A 25,174-nucleotide genomic window follows, 5' to 3' on the forward strand; every position below is an offset into this window, starting at 1 on the left:
CATACACAGTATTAATTTTCTTGTCTCTGTTTTGCTCATGAATATTATGTAGCCCTATCCAAACTCTTGGTGATTGGTTCACCAATACCCAGTACTTATTTAACATGTGACTACATGGCATTGTATATTTATGACTTTGGGTGAAAAGTTATCCCTGCAAACAATTTTAAATTGTATTTGGTAGCTTAACATGTAAATGTTATTCATGTCAAAATATGACATGTAGCATTTTAATATTCAAATGTAATGAAATACAAATGTATTATTTTTCAATCGTATGTTTGAATATACATAAACTCGTCGTATGTTTGTACGTCATCCAATATGAATAAATCTGACATGCAGAGGCACGAGGAAAAATAAAGCTATTCTACAATGAGACTACTGTATTGACTCTGAGTATACATGGAATGTTTTATGTGAATACTTCCAGGCAATTGTGTGTAATTTCCATGAATACCCTGTAATATTTTGTAATCCAAATGCAAAGTGTTTCCTTGATTCTTCAAAATCCTGTACCACACTTGAGAAGTCCACTTAGCAAGTGAAGGTCTTCTACTGACATGACATGTGGTGCGACACAATACAAGTAGGATGTACAGAACGATGTTGGGCCAGTTTTTTTTTTTAAGCTCAAAATGGGATGATAGTGGAGATAATCAACTTCTTTGTCATTAATCCTATGTGTGCTGTGAGCGTCAATTGGTACAAAAAAAAAAAAACCCAGAACAAAACAAATACAAAAATAACCCGAGCATTGTACACAGTATCCAATGTCCCTGACATAGATAATTGAATGCTAAAATGAAAAACTAAATTAGAATACTGAAATAATATACCTTTTTGCTGTATATATCCTGATGAAAAGACAAGTAATGAACGGAATGGTACTAGTCTTGTAGGAAAATTTGACGTCAGTTAGATCTTCCCAATGGACTCCATTAATACTCGGGCCAAAAACAATTGGAAGGGTTGGCTCTTGTTGAAATATTTATCATAAGAGTTTCATCGCAAAATGAGTAAACTCCATTCTTGTCAGTTTTAAATATTTGTAATAAAACCTGCTAAGAAACAAAGAAAATGATAAGGAAAATAGATGATAGTTTTAATCATAACTACAAGAGTATTCCTTGATAATATGCAACATGTGAGGTAACGGTAGAAAGGTGTTATTTTGTTCTATCTGATGATGGACTTACTTTAAGATGTTTCAAAATGGCGTCTAACCTGTTTTGCATTTAAAGTAATTTATCATCAGGGTATCTGGGAATGATGGTTCAGGGAGGGTTGAGAATTGATGACGTCATGCCGGACGTCTAGCACACTCGTGGCACGTCGTCTATCAGCTCCCCCAACCGCCTCAAGAGAGAACCGTAAAAACCGCGAATGAACTGTAAAAACCACGGATGAACCGTTAAAACCGCGGATATCAATCAATTGACGGGGAGGTGGAGTGGGGGAGAGGGTGGTGATGATGTGACGTGTGTACAAGATTTGACATGACGTCACGTTTCTGCAAGTCTAGAAAAAAATATAAAGCAATCTACAGGATCTTCGAGCGGTATATGTGTCAGAATGTTGGTGTGTGTGCGCGCGCGCGTTTGTTCACTAATCTTGTAGTATATGTTACATTTACACATCTAGACTTAATGCCGCCAGCGAGACTTTACCGACTAATATTAACTTTTGTATTCGCTTGAAATATAGCATTTTATCATCCGTACAATGTCAATCAAAATCATTTCACGCTTTATGCCATCGGAAGAACTCCTGAAATTAAAGTAATAAAATAAACTTTACGATGAACAGAGTTAAAGACGTAAAGTGTATTATGATACTTGTTATGGGGAACTGGCTATTTTATTTTGGTTAATCATTGTCAAGCAACAAAACGCCCACCAATTTTGTAATGAGGCTGGCTAACAATTGGTAATCAAATTTACGTTTTCAAACAATTACTTGTGTTGTATGTTTAAAAATTATTTTATTTTGTTTTTCTGTTTTATTTGAAGATTAACTTATCTTATAAGTGTAGAAAACATGAACAAGAAAATAATTTTGAAGCAGCCCTTGTCAAAACTCATTTCCTTGGTTCCGTTTTCTTCTTTCTTTCTTTTTTAAAATTCTCATTATTGAATTATCATTATTGTTCCCAGTTGACGTAATCTCTTATTCTTTTCTTCAATCCGTACACGTATCTCAGTTATGTTCGGATGTACACACTGTATGTTTTATTGTCTTGAAAATAAAAAGAAATGACTGTATTTCATTTGTAATATATATTCAGTACAGAAAATTCCAATAAATTCATTTGATTTGAATTGAATTGAATAGAGAAGGAGGCTTTGCTACATGTATCAATTTCTTTTGGGGGGAGAGGGGTCCATCACCATGCTGAACTCTACAATAGTAAAGAAGAAAGCAAGGAATTTTTGACGGCCTCAAACATCAGAGGAGATTATGTAGGCCTAATATTCTTTTTCGAATGTCAGCTTATTAAATGTTTTTTCGTCATTCCATTTCTCCTTTCGCATTCTTGGGTTGACTAAAATATTGATGAATTGAAGCATTCATGAAACACTTCCCACTTACAGTACTGCAAGGAGGTTCCATGCACAAATTTGAAATTGTTTTTTGAACATTAAAATTGAATTGTGAAATTGAAAAAAAAAAAAGAAATTAAGGGGGGAATAACCCCTAGTCTTCCTATGGAGAGATTCCATTGCTAGTCATCTCCAGACGTTTATACCACGTGATTGGGTGTTCGGATCTACGGCGCCATTCTGCATAGTAGTCTTTCATCAAAGCGCCTTTCGGCTATACACTTCTTGCGGAATACCTGCCTTGACCATGCAGTAAGATTCTCATTGACCTGTACCGGCTCGATTACGGTGACATTCTATGATACATTCTGTCATTAGCCCTACAACAAAATAGCTCTTCCTCCTCCCCCCCCCCCCTTCCTTCTCCTTCTTTCCCTGTTCCAATCATTTACTGGCATTATGATCATCTCCTACAATTGTACTCTAACCACCGACCTATAGACAACAGCAAATCAGAGGAACTACAGCTTAATCATGAAATGGATGTTATTTGCAAGTCTCTGTATCTGCAAGACACAAACAAATATAGATAGGCATTATCAATCAAACTAGAACATCAAAACACTATTTAGAAGAGAATAACGTCTCTCGAGCAAGCTTCTTTTTTTTGGGGGGGGGGGGGGAGGAGCGGTTGAGATGATTCATACTCCGAGCGGAGTGTAGCCGAGAGTTGCCTGACTATAGGATGCGTTTCAAGATGATTGTATAGAAAATAGTCTTTACACTACGTTTTTGCCGAGACTTGGTTCTTCTCCAGATCCCTGCTTTTTATACACGACATAACACTGTTATTCAAACTTTCTCGTTCTCTATTTATGGAAACGTCACCTTTCATTCACTCTAGATCACTACGCTTTAAAAAACACCGCTGACATCTAACGCGGCATAATTACCGGTGGTACTGTCGGGGTTAACTGTTTTTGCGATGAAGTGGTAAGCGATCGCTCGTCTGCCTCCCGGTTGCCATGGAGATTTATAGATGTGACTAATGATGTGAATCCCTTTTTCTCTCTCGCCGCCGACGATTTCAATTCACACACACGTAGAAACGTTTGTGTTCCGCATCTCTTTACATCCATTTTATTTTCACAACTCCTCGAAACAAAAAAAATGACATGACATAATGACTGTACTGTACAACGAAACGAAATAATCATTATCGCAGCCATCTTCACAGTGGTTGCTATTCCTTGTCGACTGAGAAGGGACCTCTTCTTTGCCCCAAAAATACATTTGCATTAAAATTGTGAATAAATAATTCTGTGTAACCTTAATGCCACTTTTTTTTTCAATAATTGTCACTGCGTTTTGATACCAGCTTTTCGGGTTTTTTTTTAAATCTCAAATGATACAATTCCTTCCCTGTCCTGAAAAAAAAAAATGGTTTTGAACAAGGCGTGTGGTATGCTCTATCCAGTCAGAGACAAATTGTAAAGACAAATGAATATTGATAGGACTAACTCAAATTATAGGTAATATGAATCTTCTTTTAAAAAAAAATCTGTGCAAGGAACTCGTTCAGAAAATGTAAAGGATTTTTCGACACTCTCTCGTTGTCTTCCATCCATCTTACAGAATCATCAATATTAAAACAAAAAAGAAATACATCCAGTAAATTAGTTTCTGCTGTTAGTTTGATAGACTCTATAGATACATAGACCAATATAATCCCCGTCGTCTCCGCGTCATTATTGTCTATTCTGATGGCCAAAGTCTACATAATTGAAATACCTTTTAGCTTGTCATGCCACTTAATTCCTATATTACCCATGTCGTGACGGATACCGCTGAGAGAGATTATTTTGCTGTCCAACATTTCCCTAGCATTAAAGGAGACCTCCGGATGATTTTTAGACTTTTACATTTGAACAACTATAAATTAGTCAAACTGAGTGCAGAGTTTCAGAATTTATAGTGACTGGGATAAGTAATGAGAATATTTTCAAAATTTATTATGAATTTAAATGAACAAGGATGATGACATGACGGCCTCACCATAAGAATGTTTGAGTTGGGGCTCAAGGAAGCAGAACAAAAGAAGAAGGTATGCATGGATTTTTCACAGGTGAACTTGTTGAGCAAGCGGTATTGTAATGGAATTACACTGCTACATTTCTGAAATATATGAGGCTCTGATGTCATCATCACTGTTCAGTGTAATTTGTTTAAGATTTTCAATATATTGGTTTCTCTGCTCAAGGACCACAATAAATTCCCCGGATCTATACATGGAGCTGTTGATTTATGTACTACATGATGTGAAATTATGAAAATCGTCCGGAATGCCCCTTTAATTGCCTTGCTCAGACGGATACTATGATGCACACTTTTCCTTCGAATCAAATTGTTGTCTAGGTGTATTTTCATACCTATCTCCTTTAACTTTTAATCCTTTTCTCCTTTATATCCATTGACCTCGGATTATTAATTTTCCGACAATTTCAAGCGTTTTTGTTTTTTTTTTTTATTGCTGTGTTTTCATCTCTTGGCAAACATTGGGCTGTATAACAAGTATATAAATAAAAACGTGTCACACTTGGTTTGTGCCGATAGTGTTAAATGTCATTGGACACATTCTGTAATTTCACGTGATCGATAGTCTCACGTGAATAATGTCATACTTATAGTATTCGATGTCATCGATTGTTCATCATTATTAGTTCTCAGCTCGATGGAGCTTTCAAGACGTGCTATAAATTTGATCGATTATACACTGTTACGAGAGAGGCTGATACTTTATGCGAACGATACCGATAAGCACTAAACCATATTAGTATTCATAGGTAACGAAACTTGCTTCAAGGAAAGAAATCGATCTCAGTATGGATATCGATTCTTTGCACATTGTTCTGGCTTTGAAAAGGATTTAGATTGATTTCCTTTGTGAGAGTGGATTGAACCTGACCTATAAGATTGAAGCACTCGGTCAATACGTGGCGTACAATGCACACTCGCCCTTTCCATATCATACCTGGATAAACGTCATTCGACAGTAACACTGACGGATAGAAAAGGAAAGTACGAACTTGTTTAAAATATTGCTAGTAGGTCGAGGTCACCTTATCTGATATCATTCACATGAATTCAAAAAGTGGATGAGTAATTTGTTCCATAGAAACTATAGCAACCGCTTGCTCGTGAAACAACGGTTTAAACTCATGCAGATTGTTTCAACCATTTGCAGCAAAGAAAAGGTCTAGACTACGTAACCAGAAGAAGATAATAAAAATGCCGCATCATTTTTTATTACATTTGCTAAGTACACTCATTTAATTCGAGTTATTTTAGGCTTGTATGTTAGTTGATAATCAGACGACACGCCGAACTACCCAATCACCGCTTTCCCCCTTTACCGCCGAAAGACCGTCACCCGACATCGCACGAGGAAAAAGAAAAGTTCACAGGTTAGAATCTAATTCTAGTGTCATAATATTTTGCAACGCGGAGTGGCAGAATACATGTCCATTAGAATTACTTCCGTCTTGTTAAGGCCCACACGGTTGTGTACCTAGAGAAGTGTCCGTTTTAATGTTTAATACTGCATGAGATACCAAGGACGGTTCAGATATATCAGTTATGTGAAAGGCCTTCTCGGTAAACCACTTTGTCGTGTATGTTTCAAATAATTCCGCTAAAACCTGACCATGCTACCACTATGTCGTATTAAAAAAACAAACAAACAAACACGAGTGTATCCAAGAACAAGACAACACAGAACACAAAATGGCTTTACGTCCTGCGACTTCGTGTGTTGCTACCCCTTGCTCAAGAGAATAACCAACAGTGAAATAAAGCACGAAACAAGATTTGTGTTTACCTTTCCGTTAAGTTATACAGTTGATTGGCAAACATCTAAATCTTTAAAGATTAAATGTTCTATACTGCTTCTTTTATCATCATTTTAGTCTGTAAAAGCATTACGAATTGCTGTCTATTACCGGCATCAGAATGGGGTGCTTAGCCGCACATGCACAAAAGCCCCTATAACGCATTATAATACTCCCCTAGTGTTACATTCATATTATCATAATTATCCGTCCGCATTTGGTTTCTTCTTTTTCTTCTTAATCTACCCCCTCCACTCCTGAAGATTCTTGTTTTATAGTGTGAACATAATGTCATATTTTCCGGCAATAACATGAGACTTAATATTTTCTTAAGTTTCTTTAGCACAAAACGTGACGTAAAAACATCCTTTTATCGTACTCAATTCAATTCAGATTTGGCAGAACAGTTGGTGACAAGAGTATATCATAACAGTCATCTTATTCTAACTTCACAAAACTAATTGAATTTTTGTATGTATTTGTGGCATTACAAAAATAGTATTTTGCCTAAAATCACTTTTTTTTCTGTCATGACCTAGCACTTCACAGTCTAAAATATTTGCATGTGTATACATCTACACACCAGCGACACTTTAAAACTTCCATTATCAAATTGAAAATAAAATACTTGTTTCATTATTCTTTGTCATATTGTGGCGAGGAAAACATTTGCTGAGCTTCAGTTACTTAAACTCATCATGTACAAATATGGGATGTAGAAGGGTCCATCAAATTTGACATCCCTCACGAAAATCATTTCACTCTGTCTGTTCCTTTACCTTGATATAGACAAAGATTAAAACTGTTTTTGTCAGCAGCTTGGGTGTGCATCCGACACAGGATTTGAAAGAGAGCTACAGAGTTGCAGCACTCGTTAAGTTATCGTCATGAATACCAATGCATGTTTTAATGTATTGTAATCAGCACCATCATCATTGATATGATATCATAACCATCCTTATCATTTTTATCATTCATATCATTGGCGTTATCAGTACCATTATCTTTAGTCATCTAATTACTATCAAATTATTTCATTTGATGTCATGATCTCGTACACCTTGTTTGCTTAGCAACGGTGATCCCATCCCCGAATTTCAGAATTCTACGCTTGCTTAATGTAGATTTTCCCGGCCAATTTCACTGTTTTGTCATTCAATTTCATATCAAAAGCATTCATTTTAGTCAAGTACGCTTATGCATCGAAATATCGTCATTCAAAATTGTTTTTGTCTTCGTTCAAATTAACTAGTGTGGCAACCAATTTCGCATTTGTCCATAAATTTATTGAATGCCCATACATTTTCGGCAATGGCTATGCAACTTCGTTTCAACCTGTCGCAAGCTCATTCAGAATATTCAAATTCGCATACAGGCAAGCAAGTTCATGATAGGAGCATTCAAATGAAACCTGTAAAGTGTCCATAAAAAGTGCATTACTTGTGTACTGTATTTTAAATTGAATGTATGGGGACATCTATATGTGCATCACACATTATGATGATAATGAATATGTAAAATGAGAGTTATAGACATGATATGGTGATCATTATTAAACTAGGGCATAAGAATGTAAATCACAATAATAATGTGATGATAATGATGCAAATAAGGATTTATAATGAATTTTACATAAAACGTTGAGCAAAAGATAGAAATTAACATGAACAAAAAATGACAATGATGAAATTAAAAGTTAAAGGTAAAAATCACGTCCAACGATAAAATTAACGAAATCGCTTTGCTTGTGTATTACAAAATTGAACGCTCAGTTGTGAAAATCGATCGCTCACAAACGAAATTGAAGTGCTTTGAAGTGTGTATTCAGCCCATCGCACTAATTTGAATGCACAAATTTGGAAATTCATGCCCAGACACGAAACTAAACGCCTCATACATCCGAAGTTAAACTTTGTGACAATTGATGTGGGTGCTTAATTTAAAGGCAACTAAACATGAAATTGTTTTACCAAAGTCACTCTACAGTTGCAAACATGCGAATTTGAATGCACATGAAATGAAAAAGGATGACAATTTTTACGAAATTGGCGGGGAAAACCTATGCTAATTATAGACGTAATCTAGAACACAGGAGGTCATTTGTGAGTAGAAATAATTTTCCGCGGCTATGAAAAAAAAAAGATGTCATAAATTCTTTTTCTTTTTTCTCGACTAGATAATTTCATTAGTCCAGGACTGTGAGGTGGAAGCTGAATATGATGCGTTAATACATGCAACGTTAGAGTCAGAGAAATTGTTTAAAGGATACTTTTATGTACACAAAATACGGAAAGAAACTAAGAAAAAGAGTCAGTCGAACAATATTGACTTCACATGTTTAAAGATTTAACCCCTACATCTTCATATATCACGAGACAACTTCCCATTGTACGACGTTGAACAAATAGCATCATGATCGTGTCAGTCCAGACGGGGAAAATTGTCAGATGGTTTTGAGTTTTATTCGTCAATTTTCTTCAATATTCAATATATTAATTTGAAGGAAAAAAAAGCAAATGCATAAAGTTTTAAGCACTTTAGAAATGAAGCACTTAATCAATACTCGTAATGAAAATTGATTTAGTATAATTTGATATCTTTATTTCTTATTCATAGTTTTTTTTTTAAAACTCTATCGTGTATACTTCTTTTGTAATGATTGCAACGATATATCAAGAATACTAAATCATGAAAACAGTTTGATGCTTCAAGACTACAGGGTCTTTGGATTGACAGATTTGCATTTTCCTATGATCACCACCATGGAATCACAGCGCTTCGAGGCCAATTATTATTTCACGTTGTCGTCTTCCGTATCGCGGCAGATGGGCCAAAAATCCTTTCAAGGTTCTCCGTTAATTGCAGATTTACTCGAAAACTCCCGAAATAATGCCTTTAGATCAGATTCTCGATCACTGTCGTCTCCTCCTCTCGACCACTTTTTAATCTTGCCCTATACATCTCTGTGATAGCCATGTTTGCCTTCATATTTCCACTTTTAGCTGTTCCTCCAGCTCATCATTCAAGTCGTCAGTGCTAAGGAGTTGTGCAGCTGCGGCACTGGCCGCCTCCGTGGTTGGCTGCTCATCTATAATGAAGTCTATGTCGTTATTATTATCTGGGGCAAGGTGGAGTGTAGTGTTGATGTTGATCCCATGTACTGTCGACAGACGGTCAAGGTCGGCTTTTAGTCCCACGACCATGTCGGAGAGGGCAAGTATGTAGTTTTTGGCCAGTGTGAGTGTCTCTATCTTCGAAAGTTTCCGCTCTGCGCGCACGTGTGGAATGATATTACGCAAGTTCTGGAAGGCATCATTAAGTGTGTGCATGCGCATGCGCTCTCGCTCGTTGCTCTCTAGTCTTCGAACGTTCCTTTCACGCGCGCTGATTCCTTTGCGCCGCCGGTTTCCGCTGCCGCTTTTGCGCCCATTTTTTGATCGCTTCCCGCCGCTTTCGTCGACGACCGATCCCGTGGACGATTCGCACTCTCCCGATCCATCGTTCGAACCGTCTTCGGTAGAATTCGCTCTACTCAACTGTCGCTTTTGCCCACGGCGCTTTTTGGCTGAATTCTTTGCGCTCGACAGGCCAACATCCGCGCACCAGGCGTTGATGTTCGGCGCGTTGCTGTCATCATCGTCGAACTGACTCCACGACATGGTCCCTCGTTTTCGCAGACCACTCGGAGCTTCAGTTAAACAACGCTAATGGAACGGAATCGGAGGAATCGCAGTGACGTCTGTCCCGGCCACCTACAAGTTCAGTGATGCGTGTTGTCCCACTCAGCACCGAAAATCTTTGGAGGTCGCACTTGAATAAAATCAGCTCGTCCGATCTGCATGCAGTTGCGTGTCCATGAAATTTGGCACCCTGGAAAGAGAACATAGGTAACATAGCAGTTTAAGGTAGCCGTCTGCTAAAAATACATTCAGAGTAAACAAGTGTCGATTACGTAAAGTGCGTAACATACCCCACCTGCTATCATATCTGTTTACCGGATGGTTAAAAAAAAAAAAAAAACACGTCACTAAGATCACTTCCTACTCAAGACTTTTTCGAATACGTCATACTGGAAACCAAATGGGAAGTACAAAAGATAGTCGGCGTGAAAACACAACGAAAGTTGACTCCTTTGTTGCGTTGCGTCTGGAATCGTCCAGCGGCTCTGAAATAAAGATTAAAATATCGAAAATCGTTTGCTGACTGGCTCTGTTACCATGGTTCCCTTAAGAGCTGCAGGGCAATTTTAGAGACAAACTCCAAATTCTTCGGTTGAATGTTTACTATTGGCTCGAATATTCCAGTCTTTCCGTTTCTGCGGACTGACAATATAAGGCCGTATTCGACGTTGCAAATACGGAAATCAATATGGAGCTCCTGTATACTGGTGGAAAACGACTATTCAGACATTCACCCTGCCGATGGTATAAAGCAGCCACTTATTGTAAGCCTTACCCGGTCTTCATTCAATGGCATAACACGTAGTTCAAACGATGCCGAATTTTCAATGAAACTGTTGTCTGGTTTCCAATTGACTTATTGAGGATTTTCTTGAAACTCCGTTTTCATTTGGGGTGCAGCTTCGTACTGTATTATTTTTATGGTACTGTGACTGTATGTGATCATACACAGGGTTTGCAAAAAACAAATCCCGCCTGTGTTTGTTTGTCTGTTATTTGTTTGTCGTCTAACATTTCTCAGTCTTCACAGTACTATCTTTTAATTGCTCGGAGGAATGTGGGATGCTAATGGCTGTCTCGAAGTCTAGTGTCAAGGAAAATAGAATGATACAGATGACGAAAATTTCTCAACTGGGGTTTCAGAAAGCGATATGGCTCGTATAGTTTCTCGTCCGTTTGTTTCAATATTAGTCATATCTCCACCTGCATCAGGTAAATGCTTTTTAGACTGTTAACGATATTTTCTGACTTAGGTCTAAAAATGCAACTCCATGAGTTGAAACTCCTGTATCAAAATAACCACTTCACCTATAACCTTTGACATAACTACTATCAATTCATTTTGAATGGAACTAACTGACCAAACATCTTCTAAGTTGATGGTAATCAATAGCCATATCATAATGCCAAGAGCTGGGTAATAACTTGCAAAGCAAAACAAAACTATAAAGATTTCTTTTGGCTGAAACTTCCGCCAAAAATACTTTTATGTGGGAATGATTTTTTGAATCTTAAGATAGTGAGCAAACTAAGATTGTGTAATGTAGACGGATGTGGGCAATTTTTTTTTCACTGAATGGATTTCGATTTAGAAATGTAGCGTGGGAAAATTATCAAATCTTTGAGGAAAAATTAGGTCGTAGGTGGATGAATAAAACTTTACGCTCTACTACTTTTTACATCATGGTCTACAGGGATTCGTGGCTCATAAGCTCATAATCACGTACTAAAGACAGCAGCACGGGACTGCCAGCAAATCACGGATAATCAGACAGTGAATTTAGAAATACTCATGAAACATGGATGAACGGGAAGACTGTCTTTTGAGTTTGCTTCTGTGTTATCGTTGTCTTGGTTGTTGTTTTTTTCTATATTTTTTTTTTCATTTTCTGACACGTATACGCAGAAATAGTAAACTAAAGTTTAAGTATTTTTTTCTTGCCTAGCGCATGGGGGTTTTTATTGTTAAGATCAACTTAATACTATGGTGTGCCACTGGTTTTCCTGTTCAGTTCTATCGGCTTTTCAAAATCCACTTCATATTGTTTTCAAAATTTACAGAAATCTTTTTTTTTTTGTCACTTATTTCATTTTGTGTATTAATGGCTACATATAAAGACACCATAATTTTCATTTTCATTAGGAAGTTATAAAACACCACTGAAGACAAACAAAACATGCACCAAAATGTTAAGTTTATCTAAACTTTTAAGATCGACTGTAATTCTTTGTGAAAACACCCAGGGACCGCAGAGGAAGCCGTTTTCGTGATAGGAGTGCGAAAAGTCAAGTGTAGGCCTAATTCTATACTCCTTTCCGTACATTTAGTACACTGGATATACACGTCTGTTTGTATATTTCTTTCGAACATAGCGATTTACGTATATTTCACCTTTATCTTCACTTTTCAATCTCAATTCCCAACAGACTGACGCCTTATTGGTTTTTTCTTCCCGTCACGTTCCATCTATTTCCTTCCCGAGTCACTCTCTCTCCCATCTCGGTTTCGTCTTATCTATTCTATGAGAAATAGGAACGTTTTGCCAGTTTTCTATTTCGGGGATGAATTCGTTCATGTAAATGTGACGACTCTTAAGTCCATTTTTACGATCGGGCAAGAACAAATAGACGTCAAAGCGAGAGCGTCAAACGGAGTTAAAAGCGTTGACCGTGGGGCCTGTGGCTAGAACTCGGGCAAGTCAATATCGAAGAGATTTTTACGAGCAACTTGTGGCTTAGAGAAAAGTGTTGCGGAGGAAAAGCTTTACCGTGCTGTTATTGTAGTCAGAGACGTTCCGCCACGAGCATCGCAGACAAGAAGTAGCTCTCTGATCAGTGGACTGTGTATTATGTGTGGGGGGCATAAGTAATGAAATGGCGGTCGTCATGCGACCAACGAGGGCCAGGCGAATAGTCAATTCACGAATTGTTCCGTGACCCATGAAAAGGAGTAACAACTCAGTCTATCTATACTTGCTTATATATACCAGCAAACGGCGACTTTTCCTTTTATCAACCGGTTGTCGTCTTTTAACTATTTGATGAATGATAATATTGATTAACAACGCTTAAGCGGCACAGCGTGATCCAATGTGGTGTCCATAATATTTATAGCAACTTGAATTTCAATTCTATAGGCCTGATAACATCAAAGCCCCAGTCCTGTGTTGGTAATACCTAATTGATCGCATAACTTAGCTAACATAACAGATCTGGGTCGTCATACCATCAACAGGGAATTTTCGTCTTTACTCCGGGTAATAGGATGTTGTCAACTTTTAACGTAACTGTTATTGAGTATTATTAACCCTAAAAGGGCGGGGGGGGGGGGCGGAATCCGCCCCCCCCCCCCCTCGACGTTTCGCGCTATAATTCTGTTACGCGAGAAGGCCTCGTCGCGAGGCTTCTTGACTTTGTTTGTTCAAGTCTCGCGCAACTTTTAAGACCAAATTTGCGACGTCCGCGCGTACTTTTGCGAAGCCACGCCCATTTTTGTAACGGAATGTCGCCCCAAAACAGGCACAATTTTGTGATTTTGTGTACATTTCCTATGGAAAACAGTGCTCTGTCGTGAAAGTCATAAAAACCTGATTATTTTTACAATTAATCACTTTCATTGATTAGTTTTGTGCTAATTATGGTAGAAAAGTGGTCAGTGACAATTTCCAGTGAAAAAAACCAAGAAAAAACAAAAGTTGAAAAACAAAGAAATACACAAGAAATTCTGAAAACAATAAAATACATAAGAATCGAAATGAATTTTGGAAGTTTTTGTGATGTACAATCGTTGAATATGCTGCAACAGATTTACAGACCAAAAATTAGACTCTCAATGCTTTTAATTAGGCTAAAATATGATCTTGACCTTAATTTGCATAATTAATTAATTAAAATTAGAAATTGATTGTTTCAAAAAATCTTGTGACACAATCTTGTAGATTATGACGCGGGTCTCACGCATGCAAAATTTCATCGCGATCGCGCCACCGATGGCCGAGATCTCGGGGGGGGGGGGCGGAATCCATCCCCCCCCCCCCCCCGGCCTGAGCATAGCCAAAAAAGCCCGGCCCCTTTAGGGTTAAGTATGTAAATAACCCGCTTAACTTAATCGACCGTAATGAAGTCACTCAGGCATGTCTTGTTTTGCAGGCATGCATGCCATAGCATACACACACACACATACACACACACACACACACACACATATATATATATATATATATGATCATTATATACATATATACTTACATAATAACACACACACACACACATATATATATATATATGTATATATATATGTATTATATATATATATATATATATATATATATATATATATATATATGTATATAATGTGTGTTTCATCATCTTGGACCTATTGAAATGCCTCACTGCCAATCGAATTCTACCTACCCTATACCTTTATCGAGGATCTACGAAACAGTCTTTGTAATTAAATTTGCTACAGATTAAGCTTTTGACTGAAAAGTCCACATTGCAGTCTCGTACGTGGGAGTCAGTTGACGTCTGCTGCTGAGCTAGTGCACTGTCAGTCGCATCAGTCATGTTCGAGGAAACCCTATCGAATTGGAAAGGATTAAAATCCGAGTGAAAATATCTCAAAAAGCTATTCTTTCTTTTTTCTCCGGAAGACGATGATGTTGCCACCGCAAGCTAAGATCGGATGTTACCCTGTGATGGATGGGTTGCGTTAATGGACGGGAAGAGTTTCCGCAAAGCCCACCATTTTGTTACATTGTCGACTCGTTGTGCATGGGCACGCGGTGCCGAGTGTTCATCTTTTTAAGAGTTCACCAGTTGATTTAAAATATTCCGATCAGGACGAGCGGGCAAATGTCAATTTGCATCTTTGAATCATTTATTGACCATCACAGGGAAATACAACAAATAAAACCCACACACGTGCACACCCACCTACTATATCACGTTATCATGTCGGTCGTAGAGCTGCATGGATAGCTGTCTGAAGCACGGGACAGAGCGTGGGTACGAAATGTAGGAGTATATTGCAGGCACACACATACACATATGTATGGTATCGTATTACATATCATACCTGTTTTGTAGAGAAAGAGAGAGAGAATAAAAGAGGGAGAAAGCGAGAGAGGGAGAGAGAGTGAATCCGCATATAGTTGCCCAAATTACGGTGTATTTCGATATTTCGGTGTTGACGTTTTGTTGACGTATGTCGCCTAAATGCAATATTTATCCTATGCTTCATTTGTGTGCTCAAGGTTGCGAGAACTCTCGCACAAAGAGTAAATCGCCGTGTGCATGGTCCTCCGTTGAGGGACCTTCAAATGAAATCTATGCCATTTTTATTTTTGTATGATGTCCTATGGCCAGGCGGTAGCCTCTTTGTGTAATATGTGCTTTGCTGTATTGATGCATGATTCATGTGTATATTGACTTGCTTTAGCAATTTGAGCAAATCCAGACGAGAAACGAAAGGCGCGGTCTGTTAAGCAATTCTATTTCTATATTACACTTTGTCGGTGTCCGTGATAGCGGTTGCTAGCTGCCTCAGAAATGAGCTCACCCCGACACTTCCAGTCTTCACGGAATTTTGATGAAGTGAAAAAGTTATTTTTTCATTCTGAGCGGCCTGTTTCAACGTCCCCTATCAGAAATTCTAATGGAGAGACACAGAGCCACAGGGCAAATTTTTGGTGTTTTTTGAGCATTTAGTTCCTCAAGTTGTTTTTCACAAGCTGTTTCAAAACACGCTTGAAATTGATGACCTCTCTACAGGGGCGCACAAAAATGCAATCACAGCTGAAACTCTGCAAAGTTCACCTGTATAACTAAGGACAGAGGACAGAACTCGGCTTCGGTCGAAAAGATACACGCCAGACACCTGCTGCATGTGGCTTCTGCGTTGAATCTACAACAAAGTCATCCAACGTGAGATATTTTCAGTTTATATATATATATATATATGTGTGTGTGTTGTGTGTGTGTGTTGTGTGTGTGTGCGTGTGTGTGTGTGTGTGTATGTATGTGTGTGTGTGTTTGTGTGTGTGTGTTTGTGTGTGTGGAATTAGTTTGGAGAGGTGTGGATGGGTTAGGGTGTTTTTTTTTTTTCGCAGGAAAGATGAAAGGAAGAAAGATGGAAGGAACGTCACGGTAAGTAGGGAGCGATTCGTTAAGGTCCATCTCATTTCACCAGATGCTTTCCGGATGAAGCGCCACTCTATATTGAAAATGGACATTAATGGACAGAGGAAACACAAAACGGAATAGTAAAATTATCATTGAATTTTGTCCCCCCCCCCCCCTAAAAAAAACATAAATAAATAAAAGTGAGAAACGTGAAATTGAAAACACTCTATGATGCCACAAAACGTGAGAGTGACATGGGTCACAATGACATTGCTAATTTAATGAGAAGACCTGACATCGTTACTCCGTTGTCCGTTGCAAATCTTCCATGATAAACTTACAACTAGATCTTTATTGAATTTTCTCTCATTTTTCAGTGTATTTGGACAGATGAATTTGATTCTGAAATTGTCATTATTTAACATTTATGACTTCTATCACTGGAAATATGTAACCATTGTTAGATCATTTCTAATTAGGTTTTTTTTTTCTTATTCATTTAACGCGCAAACAAATAGGGGAGAAGTAAGGTGTATACTTTTTTTCGTATTGTCCAATATGCATTCTATTTTGTTATTCTAACCGAAGTTATTAGTGCAATGAAAAGATGAGTAAATTACGTAGAATTCGATGATTTTTGTCCGACAGCAATGAAACTTTTACTGTTCTGTTAGTTTGAAGTCTCTCTTTTCAGCAATGTCACCTTGAGATGGGGGTAGAGAGTTTCCATTATACATGTATTTCTCATGTTAACCTCCTCACAAACGACGAAACATGCTTTCCATAAACCAATAACTTTGTGTTATTTACTATTATTTCGACAACAACAAAAATACTGAGAGCAGCGTATCGTGTGCAGGATTAACTCGGGAAGGTCTGTGGTGTCTTCTTGTTAGCAATTAAGTGATTTAAGTCATCGTCTTAAATATTGACTTCTACGTAAGTTTAGGTTGTCGGGAAGTTATGTGATATTTAACACTTACAATTGGTGACTACATCTTTGTGGGAAAAAGACATGGAAAGAAATGCACAACTTCAATTTTGGCATAGAAATAATAATTCAATTTGGCATTAATAACGTATAGTACACGAGTATTCAAATGAAGACGTCGGATTAATTGAACAAATGGACTGAGATTAAACCGAACCGGTTTATTTATCTTTTTTTTTTTTTGCTACATACCAAAAGCTTATTAAAATGGACTTGCCTCCTAGTTCAACATGACTTTAATAAGTAATATTTCATATATGAATATTGATTGAAACTTTCTAAGTTCAACAGGAAGTGGGCAGAATTTTCCCGCCTACGCATTTTTAGTTTTCATGGTGAAAAAGGAAAAAAATAAAAGGAATAGAAATGTCCGCATCAGAGGGGGAGAAATGAATGAAATTCCCACAGACATATCTGTAAATAGCACATAAAAACGTGCTGACAATTCCTCTATGCATGAGAAAAAGGGCAGATTACATCGCCTAGTAGTTCAGCCTGAATAGCTGTTTCCACGCACAGGGCAGAAATGTAAACACACGAAAAGTGCCCACTAAAGCGTTAAGATAGAAACGCCAGCGGAATCAACGCCGCGTGGCCGTGCGAGGAGCTCAGACACGCGGCTTCAAGATGGTCGAATGAAAGATTTTTCACTCAACCCCGACAAGCCGAAGCAGCGGCGGTAGAAACTCAATTGAGATGATGAAAAGCCTTACAGACTGAAGAGCAACACGTACAAGTTTGGGCGGAGGAAGTGGATATATCAACAAGGAGTCGAGACTTTACACAAAGAAGGCGCACGTGGACCGCTCCCTGAAATAATGAAAAGCTTCACTCTTTATTAGGAGAAAGATGGCGATGCTGGGCGATATACCCGGATGTCCCCGGATGTTCTTAATCAAATGTGAGAAAATGCGAATTCCTGTTTAATACGAACAAAGCATTATTATTTAAATGTCACATTTTCTCCTACTAATAAAATAAAACAAACAAACAAACAAACAAAAACTCTAGACAGGCACCAACGTAGTGACAAAAGCAAAACACTATAATCAAGGACATCTATCAAATATTGTAAGTCACAAAGGACGCAACAATTGAACAATATAACCGGATGTCGACAAATCAGTATTTTGCGATGTTAGAATGATATCGATGTTTATAGTATTGTTATAAATGTAGTATTATATCAACATATTCTTATGATGTGCTTTTAATAATTTTGGTGATGAATATGAATGTAAAGGCAACAGATACGTTTCTTTTAAAGGGCTTTCTCATTTTAGCATGATTTGATGCTGTTTTCGCTTTATTCGACTTATTTTGTTTAGCAGGATAGAAATGGACAAAGTCTAATATCTAACAGAGAAAGCTGAATTGAAAGTAAAACGACTTAATGCACAGGTTTACAGCGTATCATGGATGGACTTGACAATAATTCGTTTGGTGAACATAAATTATATGATGGTATCATAAAAACATTTTACATTCAGTCCGTATACACTGGATTTAGAAAATATATGTCACTACTCATTGATCTGTAGAAGTGTGTTTCATAATCATGTAATTTATGTGGAAAACTTACGAAATGAATGAATGAATGAATAGATTCAAGTGAAATGAGGTGTCATGAACTCTTTACGATATGTCTTTGTTCGCGCTTCCATAATCATGTAATTTATGTGGAAAACTTACGAAATGAATGAATGAAAGAATAGATTCAAGTGAAATGAAGTGTCATGAACTCTTTTACGATATGTCTTTGTTTGCGCTTCCATGTGTGTATGAAACAAGTAAAATGCATCTCGAAAGACACTCTCTTCCCTCTGTTTGATAATAAATCGTATCTAACCCACGCGGTGATAATCTATATTTGTATATATATATATATATATATATATATATATATATATATATAGATAGGTAGATAGATAGATATAGATATAGATAAGATACAAGTATGCATATGTCTATATCTATATCTGTATCTCTCATTTTCTCTCTCTCTCGCAATATATATGTATGTAGGCTACAATCATCGTGAGGCTTGAGAATCGGGTGACAGATTATATATATATATCTGCCACTTGTTTCTCAAGCCTGATGATAATGATTCGCCAAAGACACGTTCCTTTAAAAAAAGACAATGCGTCGTAAGAAACGTTAGCTATTCAGCGATTTTATCCCCCGGGGACGCGGGCAAGGCGAGTTAGTCAGCACATCGGACTCGGGGAGTCAAGTGATAATTAGAAAAGGGCTGATTCGAGCCCAGATGATCATTACCTCCGGCTCTGGCACGCTATTATAAATTACACCTTAATAGGCCGTGACACGCGACCATCTCCCACCTGGGGCTTGTAATCAAACTGTTGAGGTGTTTTACCCCATTTCGCCCTCGCCATTGTGGTCTTCTCTTCTTCTTCTTCGTCTTCTTTTTTCTTCTGTGGCGAGCTGGCAGGAAATAGTCCTCCGCTGACAGTTTACTCTTTTGATATCTTCATCGCAAGCAGACAGACATATATGAAACAATTGTAATTTACAACACACACACACACACACACACACACACACACACACGTCCACACACGCACACCACACTGACTCAAACACATCTATATCTTTCAACTAGTATCTATCTATCTATCTATCTATCTATCTATCTTTCTATATATCTATATTTATCTATATCTATGTTTATATCTGTCTGTCTATATCAAAGAGGTGCTAGTACCTCTTTGTCTATATTTAGTATACGCATTTATATCTGTGTACTGTGAATCAATGATGGAATAGAGAAAGGCTGAATCTTAATTGGTGTGTGAATATTGTGAGTGATGACAAAGGGTATACATGTATTTTCTTTCTACGGGTACATTACAGCCACGTGCTTCTTCTAATCACACACCTTGGTGCTGCTTCTCAAAAGGATACACTCACTGAAAATCAGTTCGGCGTCGAGTACAGCGAACATAATCATTTTCAGGGAAGACGGCTGCATTTGGTAGAAGTTACTTGGTGGCGAGCTAAAGTTCAAATCAATTCCTATCTCTTTTTGAGGAAAAAAAAACATCAGGAATGAATGGTATCTTTATTTCTCTCTTGAGGATACTTGACAAGGTATATGGAACATAAATCATGTAGAGAGTACGCATCTCTTCTATAATCCTTGTTTCGCTTCATGATAAAAATAATCTCATTTGTTCGACGGGGAAAGCTCCTTCCATCCAAATTATCGAAGTGAAGGGCACTAGAAAGTATTGCTTGTCGTACTCCTCCAAAAATAGATTTATTTCCTAAAGCATGGATTAGATTCAATACAGATGAAATGAAATAGATACGTTACAGACGTAATGACTTACGCAGCTTCAAAAATTATCGAGCTCCTTTCAGATCAAATTACGCAAAATGATGTAAACATGTTGGACCGAGGTGTTATTAAAGTCATCACAATCCAGATGAAGACACATCATTATGCGAGATGGGGTAAACCCTCGTTAACTCATCACAAAATATACACACACGCACACACAAACTCACAATAGGTGCATTGTGGGAGTACTACGAACACACATACACACACACACACACACACACACACACACACACACACACACACACACACACACGTACCTTTTCGGACTACGACTCAGATGGTTCGCCGATGAAAACAATAGGGAATACTACACATAATATTGTATAGATTTCTGTGCAGGAAACAAAAGGGCTCCCTTCAGCCGACTCTCGATTCAATCACGGCTCCTTCAACATCAAGATGGCACACTCCGCAAGGCGAGCACGCCTCAACAGCTACATCAGGTCAAGGCGCAACATTTGCATTCTCGCGAACTGAGATAAGGCGGTCTCCATGGTGTTTAACAACCAGGTGTGGCTCTCAGGAGAAAGTGTACGTATAAGCTACTTATGAACGACTACCACGGTTGGAAAGCAGGAGCATAATGGTTCGGGATTTGCTTAGGTGCTTCTTGCTTGCTTCCTTGAATTGTAAGCTACAGAAGAAGATGATCTCCGCTTGAAATTGCTGCTTATTTAAGCACAGTGAAACTATAAGCAGCTTCCGTTAAACATGAGTTCCCCTGAAACGTGTGGCTTCGATCTTCTAACAGAGATTGAAGTTCAGGAGAGCTCAAATTGATATAAGAGCAGGACTTGGGGGCCCTCATTTCATTGAGAACATTGTGCGTCAGAGAAGCTGCATTTATCGTAGCGACGACTAAAGAATCAGAGCTGATTGCTTGTTACCTAGCCTTTGTCACGATGTAGCCGAAATCATGGCAATTTGCAAATCGCTGTAAATACTTCATGAAATAGGACCGAGAATTAATGGCTCCCAGCCTTTGTCTCCCTATTATTTTTTTGTGACGTCAAACATCCCGATATGTGGGCGAGCATCAATGATGTGCTGTTACTTCTCTTATGATGGGAATTTGGAATGAAGGGATCGTTTATTGATACGATGATGTGAAGAATACCTCGAGTCAAAATAATATATCTGTAATATATTAACGCACACGTGCAAACAATCACTTTAACAAAATGTGCACTGTTGTGCATGCGTGTGCGCAAGGTAAAGCGCATCCCAAAGCAAAAGCATCTTTTCTCTACCGAAATACAGTAAGCAGTCGTTGGTGACAGACAGCGCAGTGCAAGACATAATTTTGCTTGTCTGTGGTCAAATATCACCTCCGCCGTAAGGGACACATTATTTACACAGTATCCCTGACGAGTATCTTAGGCTGAAAGAAGGAGTAATGCCTTTTATACAAACAGATTATGATTCCACTACCATCTTTTGATTTCAATCTATTCTATATCTTTTATGCATTTTCTCTTTCATATACAAACAAAAATGTGTGGTGATGATAATAAAACGCGCATACAAAGACACATGCGTAAACACACACAACTGGTCGTACGTATGTCGGAGCGTGCATAAAGAGTTTAGTGGGAAGAATGGTCCAAGGCCGGTAAGATTGCAGTCCTTCACTTTAAATAGAAGCTGGTGGATATCGATAACGGTACATTCGAAACCCTGCGGAAAAAGACAGGGGGAGGAAGAAAAAAAAATCGTTTGCTTCCGGCGAACGCAGACTTTAAACAACAAGACAACGGTGGATGGTACAGGTGCGCACGTGTATTCCTTCACCTGCCAATGTCAACTGAAAATCAATCATGTCGATGAAATAATTTTGCATGATTTCGCCCCAACGACTTCGGGATAATGGTTAAAAACCTGTCCAGGTGCCCGATGAAATTTATCTTACAACCAGTTCATAATAAGTTATTGCGCTCCTACAGCAACAGTTATGTTCCCTTGCAAAGGCGCTACTCTATGGTAATTGCCTCAATAAGAGACTCGATAATAGTGATACGGTTCTCAGTGGTTAAAAGTGTTCTTTGAGACGGGCTCAATAGGAAACCAACATAGTCATTTTGCAGATATCATTTATTATGTTTGATGCAGGTAATGCGAGAGTCAGCACTTCGAAGAAGCATGAAAATTCTCAAAGAATATTGGCGATGAATGAACTTGGGCACCTTGTAGGACATTACATGTACACATATCTGATGTGACCATAAATAAACAAGGATTTAAATTCAACAGGGCAGCAGGGGGCTATTGGCTGAAAATGATAATTTTTTCGTGTGTAGATATTTTTATCGTTCTCTCTCAGAAAGCTGAAATATTTGAATGTTTTCTCACAAAATCTCAACTCTACAAAATGATGATCGATGAAGAAGTATGTATATAGGTTAAGCCATATATGGCTAACTAAGCTAAGTACACCTAGAGGGAATTGGTTAAAAAGGAATTGCTCTTTGATGTCATATATATATATATATATATATATATATATATATATATATATATATATATATATATAAAGTAATGATTTTATGTGTTTCTTACCTCAATGATAGACCTATAAAGTTTTGTTGGAAAAGAAAACGCACCCTGTACACAAGGGTATAGGTTACTGAACTGTACATCGGCGATATGATGCACGATTTGAGAACAATAGCGTACGATAAAATGCGCTCGTTTCTCCCTTCAGAGACGAATGCATGACGTCCCGATATCACTAGAGGGGAAAAAAAAGGGAAAAAAGGGAATGCTACTCACGTTTATCGAACACCGCCTGAAGTACCGGCTAGTTGTCCGGGCAGTTTCGTCCTCAAAACTGCGCCTCGAAGTGGGAAATGCAGCAACTATAAATGGCAAAACGGCACGCCAGGAGTGACGTGGAATGGGAGTCCGAGTGCGTCAAAACATAATGTCGTCCGGCCTGTAATAGAGAACGGGAGAGAAATAAGGCTCTAATGTAGGCACCATTATACGCATGGTGGTTCTCAAAAACCCGTCGGAAAGAGGTAGCATTACGCTTGAATAATGATTTGTGTGGCGCGGATATGCACATTGACACGGGAGCCTGGCGGAAATACAACTTGTGGCACAGATTCTGCTGTTAACTCAGTGCCGATTTTTGCCAAGGTTATTCCGAAATCTTCTCTTTATCCTTGTTTTGCCAAAAGAAACCCAAGAAACGAGCTCGTTATAACTCACTGTTCATGTCTCGTCTTCTTCCATAATGCTACGAGCTATACAGTTAGCAGGTTCATTGCCGATTTGCGGGTCAAATCGTAAACAAGAAACAAACAAACAAATAAATGAACAAACAAAATCTAATAGAGTCCGACTGTAATGCACAGTACATCTCATGAACAGTTTCGTATTTACTCCTGAGTTTCGAACATGTTACTAGACAGGACAAGATGGTTGATCCTAAAAAAAACCCACAAAAACAAAAACAAAACAAAACAAAAACAGAAAACAAAACAAAAGAAAACCGCAAACGCTAAAATGGAATCCCATTACATAAATAAAGTATCACTTTCTTTCCTGCACAGATCAAAATGACGACCAACAGAAACAGTGTACAATGACGCTGCAATTCTACTTGCAACGCACTAAACGGCTTGACTGTTTTGATCACACATTGGTTGAAATTTAACCACCCAACTTGAAAACGTCTCATAAATTTATCAGCGCATGACTTTGAAAAACACCATGAAATGCAACGTGAGCTGACTACATGAGTAGACGCATACTTGTAACAATATTCTGATGTTTGGCATCGGATGCGCGAAGAGTTCAAATATCATGAACGATCACTTCAGACAGGGAAGAGATTCCGAGCAAAGATTTTAAATAGCATTAATTGGTGCAACAAGATCGATCGGAAGCGTTGGGATTGTTGCTGATACACAAAGAGGACATCTACAAATGGAACACCCTAATTGAGTGTTTCAACACTACCAGCAGCTTTCACTGATACCTCATATATATATTTTTATTTTTTTTTTCAGAAGCGGACGATAAAGTGGGGGCACTGCATGTGGTTTAGTGGATGAGACTCCCGACTCCCGATCGGAGGACCCGAGTTCGATTCCCGCCCAGTGCTAACATCCTTGGACAAGATGTTTTTACCCACCATGTCTCTGTCCACCCATGTGTATAAATAGGTACCTGGCAACGCTAGAGTAATGATAATGGCAGTGGCAACACTGAAGAGGCTTATACCTTGGATAAAGAGGACATTATTATTATTATTATTATTATTATTATTATTATTATTATTATTATTATTATTATTATCATTATTATTATTATTATTATTATCATTATTATTATTACTATCATTATTATTATTATTGTTATTATTATTATTATTATTATTATTGTTATTATTATTATTATTATTGGGTAATTCCATGGGGTTGGGACTGAAATTGTGACATACAAGTTGAAAATTCAAGTTGGGTAAATTGAAATTTCCTTTTTCCCCCTGATTTGTTACTCCCACTCTTCAACTTATTCCACTAGAAATCTGTTTAGTACTTCGCACACTTTCAGTCAGCATGGGTAAACAGGTA

The 25,174-nt window shown here is 38.0% G+C and overlaps 1 protein-coding gene across 2 annotated transcripts in view; it reads right to left on the minus strand.

The window, feature by feature from the left end:
• Positions 1–9,080: 9,080 nt before the first annotated feature.
• Positions 9,081–25,174, minus strand: part of LOC139719993 (uncharacterized) — a 68,326-nt gene continuing 52,232 nt past the window's right edge. For both annotated transcript variants that reach the window (XM_071631369.1, XM_071631368.1), the window contains exons 2-3: positions 23,364–23,526; positions 9,081–10,300 (exon numbers count right to left, since the gene is read on the minus strand). In XM_071631369.1, the coding sequence (XP_071487470.1) occupies positions 9,415–10,089 (675 nt within the window). In that variant the 5' untranslated portion in view covers positions 10,090–10,300; positions 23,364–23,526 and the 3' untranslated portion in view covers positions 9,081–9,414. The remainder of the gene's footprint in view (positions 10,301–23,363; positions 23,527–25,174) is intronic.

Source organism: Diadema antillarum, unplaced genomic scaffold (assembly GCF_040938485.1).
Source record: "Diadema antillarum isolate AM-2024a unplaced genomic scaffold, OU_Dant_1.0 scf00000119, whole genome shotgun sequence".
NCBI lineage: Eukaryota > Metazoa > Echinodermata > Echinoidea > Diadematoida > Diadematidae > Diadema > Diadema antillarum.